General features: G+C 41.3%; 1 protein-coding gene across 1 annotated transcript in view; it reads right to left on the bottom strand.

The window, feature by feature from the left end:
- Positions 1-10,552, bottom strand: part of TXNL4B (thioredoxin like 4B) — a 66,479-nt gene that overhangs the window by 16,243 nt on the left and 39,684 nt on the right. The window contains exon 4 of the mRNA XM_030794507.1: positions 465-574. Coding sequence (XP_030650367.1) covers positions 465-574 — 110 coding nt within the window. The remainder of the gene's footprint in view (positions 1-464; positions 575-10,552) is intronic.

Consider the following 10,552-nt stretch of genomic DNA (forward strand, 5'->3'; position numbering starts at 1 on the left):
GTAGCGGGAACTACAGGTGCATACCACTATGCCTGGCTAACTTCTTATTTTTTTATTTTTTGTTTTTGTAGAGATGGGTCTCCCTATGTTGCCCAGGCTCACCTTGAACTCTTGGCTTCAAGCGATCCTCCAGCATGTCCTCCCAAGTGCTGGGATTATAGGCATGAGACACTGTGCCCAGCACATGTGAGGGAGTCTTGAGAATTCTGTGTAGATCATCATGTGGGAGAGGTAGCACCCCAGGGTGGTCAAGGGCTTGGCCTGGGTTTGAATCCTGGCTCCTCTCTTTACTAGCTGTGTTACCTTGAACAAGTTCCTTATCCTCTCTGTGCCCCATTTATAAAAAACGGGGTTATTAGATAATAAAAAGACCCAATGCTTATGGGCTGTTGAAGAATTAAATGAGTAAATACACAGAAAGCACATAGCACAGTGCCTGGCACACAGAACCCTCCCAATGTTACCTGTTATTACTAGGAGTTGACTGGCTTTTCTCCTCAAGTACCTGCAGGGCTGGTTCTGCGGACAGCTTTTATGCTTCTGAGGGCTGGATCTTCTCCACTGCAGATAGAAGCTGACAATACAGGCATTACTTACTCGTGTTACAGTTTTTATTTCTGCCCCTACTCTGAACTCTTTGAAGGCAGAGGCTATGTTTATCACCCATTCATTTCAACCAACCGGACTGAGCCTCTGTTGTATGCCAGGCATTGCTGGGTATAGAGATAATGGTGAATGAAAAAACACCGATGTGGTCCTACCTTGTTTCCCAGGACCCATCCCACAAACATGGTAGGTTGAAGAAATTGCAGAAGGTTGATATGAATTCTTTTGAATATAGAGTCAGTTTTTACACTCATACTAATGTCCTCATGCCTTTGACATCTGACCAGTTTCATGCTGGGAAAGGCAGCATCTCTTTGGAAGTTTTGACAGGTTGTGTGGGTTCCCCATCTTGGTTGGCTGTCTTTGCTGACAGGAAGCTAGTCTGAGGATAATACTTGATTTAGCAGCCTGGATCTTGGAAGTTCTTCATTTACAAACTGTCAGGGATGATCGTACTTTTAAGAAGCTTTTAAAGCTTAAAATATCAATGTGTATGGTACAAAATATCAATATGTGTGTCTCCAGTGGCTCAGTTTTGGAGAAGAGAATTGCTGACCATAAGGGAGTGCAACTGGGAAGCAATGCCTATGTTCCAGGCACCGCGGGACCTTATAGCCCCTGGTCCTGGTGACTGTGAAAAAAGGAGAAATTCTAGAAATAGGTGTAATCATGTGAATGTCTTTGTTTAATTTTCTTATCAAGATAAACTGCAATTCTGAACAACATGTGCTGTTCTGAATTCAACACTCCACTCTCCATTCTGAAGGTCATGTATACTCCTGGGAAAATCCAGGGTTCTCATTTCATGGCTACTGAGGTATTTATTCCCACACTATTTAAATCAATTAAATAAAATATCATTTACAATAACATAAACATCAAATGCTTAAGAATAAATCTAATGAAAGAGGTGCCAGAGGTCTGTATCAATATGAACAAGACATTAAAATTAAAGACAGCCTAAATAAATGAAGAGAGATGCTACGTGCATTACTTGAAAGACTCAACAGAGTCAAGATGTCAGCTCTCCCCAAAGTGATCTGGAGATTCAATGTAATCCCAATAAAAATCCCATCAGGACATTTTGTGAGAATTGGAAAGTTGATTTTAAAATTTACATAAAATTGAAAAGACCTAGAATAGTCAAGACAAACTCTGAAAGAAAATAAAGTTGGAACACTTATAATACCAGATAGCAAGATTTAGTATAAAGTTCCCATTATTGGCCAGGTGTGGAGGCTCATGCCTGTAATGCCAGCACTTTAGGAAGCTGAGGTGGGCGGATCACTTGAGCCCAAGAGTTCAAGTCCAGCCTGGTCAACATGGCAAAACCACATCTCCACAACTACAACAACAACAAATTGGCTGTGCGTGGTTGCGCATACCTGTAGTCTCAGCTACCCATGAGGCTGAGGTGGGAGGATCGTTGTAGCCCAGGAGGTTGAGGCTGCAGATCGTGTCCCTGCACTCCCACCTGGGAGACAGTGAGATCCTGTCTCAAAAAAGTTCCCATTTGTGAACCCCCAAAATTTGAGACAGGTCTCAGTTAATTTAGAAAGCTTATTTTGCCAAGGTTGAGGACGCACACCCAACACAACCTCAGGAGGTCCTGATATATGTCCAAGGCGGTCAGAGCACAGTTTGGTTTTATACATTTTAGGGAGACCTGAGACATCAATCAACATATGTAAGATGAACATTGGTTCCGTCCGCAGAGGCGGGACAACTCTCAAAGCCAGGAAGGGGCTTCCAGGTCATAGGTAGATAAGAGACAAATGGTTGCATTCTTTTGAGGTTCTGATGAGCCTCTCCAAAAGAGGCAAAAGGATATGCATTTATCTCAGTGAGCAGAGGGGTGGCATTGAATAGAACGGGAGGCAGGTTTGCCCTAAGCAGTTCTCTGCTTCACTTTTCCCTTTAGCTTAGTGATTCTGGGGGTTTAAGATAGTTTCCTTTCACACATTATTATTATTATTATTAATTTTATTTTTTTTTTGAGACAGAATCTCGTTCTGTCACCCAGGCTGGAGTGCAGTGGTGCAATCTCAGCTCACTGCAACTTCCGCCTCCCGGGTTCAAGCAATTCCCGTGCCTCAGCCTCTGAGTAGCTGGGACTACAGGCACCCACCACCATGCCCAGCTAATTTTTTGTACTTTCGTAGGGATGGGTTTCACCATGTTGGCCAGAATGGTCTCGATCTCCTGACCTCATGATCCACCCGCCTCGGCCTCCCAAAATGCTGGGATTATAGGCGTGAGCCACCGCGCCCAACCCCCTTTCACACATTATTAAGACAGTATGTCAATGGCTCCAGATTAGACAAATAGACTAATGGAAAAGAACAGAGGATTCAGGAGGAGGCCAACACATATATAATCACCTGATTTATAATAAAGATACCACTGGAATTCAGGGACAAAGGATGGTCATTTTAGCAAATAATACTGGATCGATTGCATGTCTATATGGAAAAAATGAACTTTTCTCTCACATCATATACCAACATTAATTCCAAATGGATCATAGACCTAGATTTGAAAGATAAAACAATACACTTTTAGAAAAACATATAGGAGAATATTGTCAGAACCTTGTAGGCAAAAATTTCTTAATCAGAACACAGAAATCACTAACTATGAAATTTAAAAAACTGACAAATTAGGACTATTTAAGATTAAGAAATTCTGCACTTCTGTTCATCAAAATACAAGATTAAAAGAATTAAAAGACAAACCATGGAATGGGAGAACATGTTTACAATACATTTATCCAAAAAAAGACTAGTATTCAGAATATTTTAGAAAAAGACCACAAATCTACAAGGAGAAGACATACTGTAAAGAGGATACCTAAGTGGTCCAACACAAATCTAAAAAGTGCTCTACATCATTTGATATTGGGGAAATGCAAAATTAAAGCCATTATTATTATTATTTTTATTTATTTATTTATTTTTTGAGATGGAGTCTTGCTCTTTCACCCAGGCTAGAGTGCAGTGGTGCGATCTCAGCTCACTACAACCTCTGCCCCCAAGGTTCAAGCGATTCTCCTGCCTCAGTCTCCTGGGTAGCTGGGACTACAGGCCCGTGCCACCACACCTGGCTAATTTTTGTATTTTTAGTAGAGACGGAGTTTCGCTATGTTGGCCAGGCTGGTCTTGAACTCCTGACTCAGGTGATCCACCTGCCTTGGCCTCCCAAAGTGCTAGGATTACAGGTGTGAGCCACTGCGCCCGGCCTCCATTATTATATTTTACTACACATATGCAGAATGGCAAAACTTAAAAAGTATTGGCAAGGATGCAGAGCAACTGGAACTTTGATATACTGCTGATAGGAGAGTTTATTGGAAAACTGGCAGAATCTATTAAAGCTAGACATATGCCTATCCTATGACACAGCCAGGTACGTATCCAAGAGAAATGAGTGCAGGTAATCACCAAACGATATATGCAAGAATGTTCATAGCAGCTTGGTTTACAGTAGCCCCCAGATGGAATCAATCCATACATCGATCTACAGAAGAATGAATACATCAATTGTGCTTTAGTCACACAATGGAATACTTCTCAGCAATAAAAAAAAAGAAACTAATGTGACAACATGGATGTTTCCACAGACATTATGTTGAAAAAACAAGCCAGAAACCAAGAATGCCTACTATTTGATTCTATTTATACAAAGTTCAGGACCAGGCAAAAGTATTCCATCATGGCAGATGTCAGGACAGTGGTTACTTTGGTAGGGGTGGGGTGTGGACTGAGAGGAACCCAGAAGAGTTTTCTGGGGTGCTAGAAATATTTCATACTATAAAGATTCATTGAGATGAACACTTAAGATTTGGTGTTTTTAGTAAATGATGCTGGATCAATTGTACATCCAAATGGAGTCAAATGAGTGTGGTCTCCTTAACTCACTTCCCTGTGTGTATGCAAGCTATTAATAACAGCAAAATTAAAGTACATGTGATACCTCCTTAAGTTAGGAGTATAATACAGCATTTAAGATTTTTTTTTTTTGTGAGACAGAGTCTCGCTCTGTTACCCAGGCTGGAGTGCAGTGGCACGATCTTGGCTCACTGCAACCTCCGCCGCCCAGGTTCAAGCGATTCTCCTGCCTCAGCCTCCTGAGTAGCTGGGATTACAGGCACACGCCATCACACCTGGCCAATTTTTGTATTTTTAGTAGGATGGGGTTTCACCATGTTGGTCAGCCTGATCTCAAACTCCTGACCTCATGATCTGCCCGCCACGGCCTCCCAAAGTGCTGGGATTACAGGTGTGAGCCACCGTGCCCAGCCTAAAATGTTTTAAAGAGTTTGCTGCAACATGGAAAATGCCTACAACACTGGGTGATGTAGAAAGTAAAAAGTTCCTCTTCAAAATTTCCCTTCTTGTTAAAGAATAAATCATAAGTGTTAGAAATAAGTTTCTTTTAAAAACTAACTTCCTTCAAGCCTCCTTGCTTTGTGCTAATAACTCTTTGTTAAGCCCTATCCTATGTAGCTGTTAAATGTAAGAAAATAAATACATTCTATGTCCCTGTATTTTAACCAAGATATCTGTGCTAGACATGTGCACAGGCATGCCACAGCTTGCAGCCTATGCCCCTTCCTTATTTGGGAATGTTATTACTTTTCTAAGTCTTTTTATAAGCAACTTCCTCTTTTCCTTTGTTCTCCTCTGCCATTACCTCTTTAGAAAAAGTTTTAAACCTTTAGCCAACCGGGTGCTGCCTAGACTGTCAGGTCCAGTTCCAGCCAATGGAATCAGGACATAGCAGTAGGGTCTGGATGGGTCAGATATAAATGTTTTTTACCTCCTTTGTTCAAGTGTGCTCTTGTCTTTGTTCCATCCGTGACGGGCACCCTTTCTGCAGAAAGTAAAAATTGCCTTGCTGAGAGAATTAAATTTATGTTCAAGTGCTATTTCTTTATGGCACTGGGGAACAAGCATTTTACATTTCTAACAGGTGAAAAGGTTAGACCAAAAAATTCTATATAAAGAATGATCAAAATTGTGTAAAAGTATGCACAGAGAAAATCTGGAAGGAAGTAACACTAAAGTGTTAATGATTATTGGTTGTCTTGAGGTGGTGAAATTATCAGAGACTTATTTCTTATTTTTTGGTAGCTTACAAAATTTCAAGACTTTTGTAATGGCAGAGTGAACTTTTTGTTTTTTTGAGACAAGGTCTCACTGTCACCCAGGCTGAAGTGCAGTGGCATGATCATAGTTCACTACAGCCTCAACTCCCAGGTGCAAACTCCTCAGCCTCCAGAGTAGCTGGGACTACAGTTGTGTGCCACTGTGCTTGGATAATTTTTTATGTATTTTCTGTAGAGACGGAGTTTTACCATGTTGCTCATTTTATTCCATATGGTCTCCTACTCTTGGGCTCAAGCAATCGACCCGCCTTGGCCTCCCAAAGCACTGGGATTACAGGCATGAGCCACTATGCCTGGCTGGCAGAGTGAACTTTTAAAAATCATTTTTTCCTTCTAAAATCAAAACTCTCCCCTTCAAGCTCCTCTGTCAACTGCTGTCCTGGCCTATTAATATTTCAAGCTTTCCTGCTTTCTATTCTCCCAACAAAATATATTTCTACTTTCCTTGGTGGAGTCTTCTGACTTGCTATCTCCCATCTTGACTTGTCCAGTGAAAGAGAGAAGCCTTTTGGGCTGGATTCTGTTTCTCCTCAAGTTAATGAAAGACGCCCAGGGCAGGAAGGCTGTGTGTGAATGCTCCCCTGTTGCCCAAGACAAGGGGTTAGAGTAATAGAGTTCAGAGTATCTTCAGAGGAAGAACGTGAATTTTCATGTACCTGGTGAGTAAACAATTGTTCTACAACAGTGGTGAGAAATGTTTCATTTTAGACACCCTAGGAGGGCACCAGTCCGAGGAGGAAGTCTCTCCCTCCATTTCATAGGATCAGCGTTCTCCCCGCTTCCCTGAGGACCCACAGAGCTGCAGAAATAGAGGCCATCTCTTCCCTCTGTGGAAAAGTAGCAGCAACTGGACAGAAAGGAAAAAAGAAGCCTGGGGTTGTGACATTTGCAAGACTCTAGATAGAAGACTGTGAGAGGCTGAGATTTGACAGTTTCTGTGGGGAGCGATGATGGACTGGATGAGGTGGGAGGGGGAGGAGGGCATGAGGATGCCATAGGACAGAAGTGTTCCAGGTTTAGTGGAATCCTTCACAGTCTACAGTGTGGGTTCTCTTTGGAAAACGTAGGGTGTAGCTCCCTCCTTCTGGCCATTGAAGGAAAACCTGGGTGGCAAAGCACAGGTAAAGACAAGCTGTGACAGAGGATAGCAGAAACCCAGGGACCTAGGGAGCAGAATTCTAACACCTTCACCCCAGATTCAGCCAGAGCAGCTCCATTTCCATCATTCCAAACACCAGTTCTACTGGTTAACATTTGCTACCTAATGAGTCTTCCTCAAGCTTTGTAGCTTAGAACAGTCATCTTTTATTTAGCTTATGATTCTGTGGGTCAGCAATGTGGGCTGGGCTTAGGTGGAGGTGGTTTCGGTCAGGACCAGTTTCAGCTGATCTTGGCAGGAGCTCACTCATGCATCTGTGGAGGGCTTCTGGGAAATTGGGGCTGGCTGTCTGTCAGCTGGGATGCCTGGGTTCTGCTCTATGGGGACCTTTCATTCTCCAGCAATGGAGGAATAACTTGGGCTCATTCACAGGGCAGCCCCCAGATTCTGGGTGCTGTAAAAGCAGTCAAATCCCAATTCACAAGCATGTTTCAAGACTATCCTTGTTACATTTGCTACTATTTCAACATAGTCACAGAGCCAATCCCAGATTCCAGAGGTGGAGAAATGGGCTCCTGCTTATGACTAAAGAGCTGCAGTCTATTGCCTCGTACCTGCAGGGCTGGGGAGAAGTTATGGACGCTTGAAATGTAGATTCTCACATCCCCACACAGACCTATTGGGTCCAATTCATGGAAAAGGGGCCTCTCACTATGTCCTTCGGGTGATTCCCTCCTCTTTCATATTTTAAAATATTTTATTTGATACTTATAAAATATTATATGTGACATATATGTGTGGGCATATATGTGTTTTATTAAAAATAAAGCACAATAATATAATGTACGTTAATGAACCTACTACTCAGCCCAAAAGCTGGGTCATTAACAATTTATTTATATTTACCTAAGTGTCTTTCTCTTATGCCTTCCTCCTACCTCCTCATGAGATATAACATTTTACATTTTGGGTTTTCCATTCCAACAAGAAATTTAAAAATACAGTTTTGACTCTTTGATATCTATGCCTGAGCAACTTACTGCTGAGTCTTCTCTTTCTTTCTTTCTTTCTTTTTCTTTCTTTCTTTTCTTTCTTTCTTTCCTTTCTTTCTTCCTTCCTTCCTTTCTTTTCTTTCTTTCTTTCTTTCTTTCTTTCTTTCTTTCTTTCTTTCTTTCTTTCTTTCTCTTTCTTTCTCTCTCTTCTTTTTCTCCAATAAAAATAAGTTTACTTATTTACTTCTTGAATTTTTTGTGGTAAAATATTTATAACATAAAATTTCTGATTTTAACCATTCTGAAGTGTACAATTCTGCAGCATTTATTACACCAGCAATGTTGTGCAACCATCACCACTATCAGTTTCCAAAAATTTTTCATCACCCCAAACAGGAACTCTGTACTCATTAAGCAATCACTTCCCATTTCTTGCTTCTCCCAGCCCCTAGTAAAGTCTAATCTACTTTTGTTTCTAGGCATTTGCCTATTCTAGACACTTTATTATAAGTGGAATCAAGTAATATTTGTCCCTTTATGTCTGGCTTCTTTCACTTAGTATGTTTTCAAGGTTTATTCATGTAGCATGTATCAACTTCATTCCCTTTTATACGTGAATAATATTCCATTGTATGTAGATATCACAGTTTGTTTATCCATTTGTCTGTGGATGGACGCTTGGATTGCTTCTACCTTTTGGCTATTGTGAAAATGCTGCTATGTACATTGGTGTACAAGTCTCTGAGTCTCTGATTTTAATTCTTCGGGTGTATACCCTGAAGTGGAATTGCTGGGTCAGATGGCAATTCTATGCTTAGCTTTTTGAGGAACCATAAAACTGTTTTCCATAGCAACTGCACCATTTTACATTCTTACTAGCAAGGTAATGTACCGGGATTCTAACTCTTCCACATCCTTGCCAACATTTCACACACACACACACACACACACACACAAATTTGTAGCCATCCTAGTAGGTGTGAAGTGGTGTTTCATTGTGGTTTTGATTTGCAAATTTCCCTATTGACATTTTCCAATGGTGGTGAGTGACTTTTTTTTTTTTGACGGAGTCTCGCTCTGTTGCCCAGGCTGGAGTGCAGTGGTGCGATCTCGGCTCACTGCAAACTCTGCCTCCCAGGTTCAAGCAATTCTCCTGTCTCAGCCTCCCAGGTTGAAGCAATTCTCCTGTCTCAGCCTCCCAAGTAGTAGCTGGGACTACAGATGCATGCCACCACGCCTGGCTAATTTTTGTATTTTTAGAAAAGATGGGGTTTTACCATATTCATATTGGTCAGACTGGTCTCGAACTTCTGGCCTCAGGTGATCCACCCACCTCGGCCTCCCAAGGTGCTGGGATTATAGGTGTGAGTCACTCCCCAGCCTTGAATATCTTTTATGTGCCTTTTTGGCACTTTATGTATTTTTTTGGAGAAATGTCTATTTAAATCCTTTGCCCATGCTTTGTTTGTCTTTTTGTCGTTGTAGTAGGATATGCTCTGGATAATAACCCTTTATCAGATATAGAATTTGCAAATATTTTCTCCCATTCTGTAGACTGTCTTCGCTTTTTTTTTTTGAGACAGAGTCTTGCTCTGTCACCCAGGCTGGAGTGCAGTGGTGTGATCTAGGCTCACTGCAACCTCTGCCTCCTGGGTTCAAGCAATTCTCCTGCCTCAGCCTCCTGAGTAGCTGGGATTAAAGCATGCGCCACCATGCCCGGCTAATTTTTGTATTTTTAGTAGAGATGTAGTTTCACCACGTTGGTCAGGCTGGTCTCAAACTCCTGACCTCATGATCTGCCCACCTCAGCCTCCCAAAGTGCTGGGATTACAGGCGTGAGCCACCGCGCCTGGCCTGTCTTCATTTTCTTAATACTGTCTTTTGATGCACAAATGTTCATTCCGATGAAGCCCAATTTATCTAATTTTTCTTTGATTGCTGGTGATTTTGGTGTCATTATCTAAGAATCCATTGCCAAGTTTTACTTGGTTTTGATCTCTAGAAGACTGCTATCATACTGAAGGTAATCTTCTGAAACTTGCGGTTTTCTTTCAAACATTATGTTTATAAGATTATCCATGTTCTTGCAGAGTTTATTCATTTTATGCTGTATAATATTCCATTATATCCACATACAACACAGTATTGACCCTTCCTCTTGTTGATGGGCATTTGTCTTCTTTCTAGTTACTTTGCTATTACATCAGTGTCACCATGATTATCCAAAAGTAATTCTTTTGTACACTCTAATTTAAGAACAACTAACCCTTTTTAATGAATAAATCAAACCTTGTATTGAGTTGCTACTAAGTTTCAATTGACTAGTACCTGGGATACACACAGGTGCAGACATTTGACTGAGACATATTGATTTTTCTCATCTGCCCATTTAGGCTAATCACCAGACTATAAAACCATGAGAACCACTGCCATTGAGTATGGTCTGTGTCAGTCTACACTATAGCTTTAACTAGTTGTGCGATTTCTTGCAAAGAGCAATCAGAGAAGACACAATAAACACATTTACTGATTTCAGGCTGGAGAGCTTTTAAGCAATAGGGAGACAGCCACACACAAGGTGGAGAGAAATACTGTGAAAAGGAAGTGATTTCTTTAGAGCCCCACCTAAGCTAGGCTGCAGAAATGTCTACAATGGGTTTGAAACAACTCAAAATGAGCCCTTCTGCA

This window comes from Nomascus leucogenys, chromosome 2 (assembly GCF_006542625.1).
Source record: "Nomascus leucogenys isolate Asia chromosome 2, Asia_NLE_v1, whole genome shotgun sequence".
In the NCBI taxonomy this organism is placed as follows: Eukaryota; Metazoa; Chordata; class Mammalia; order Primates; family Hylobatidae; genus Nomascus; species Nomascus leucogenys.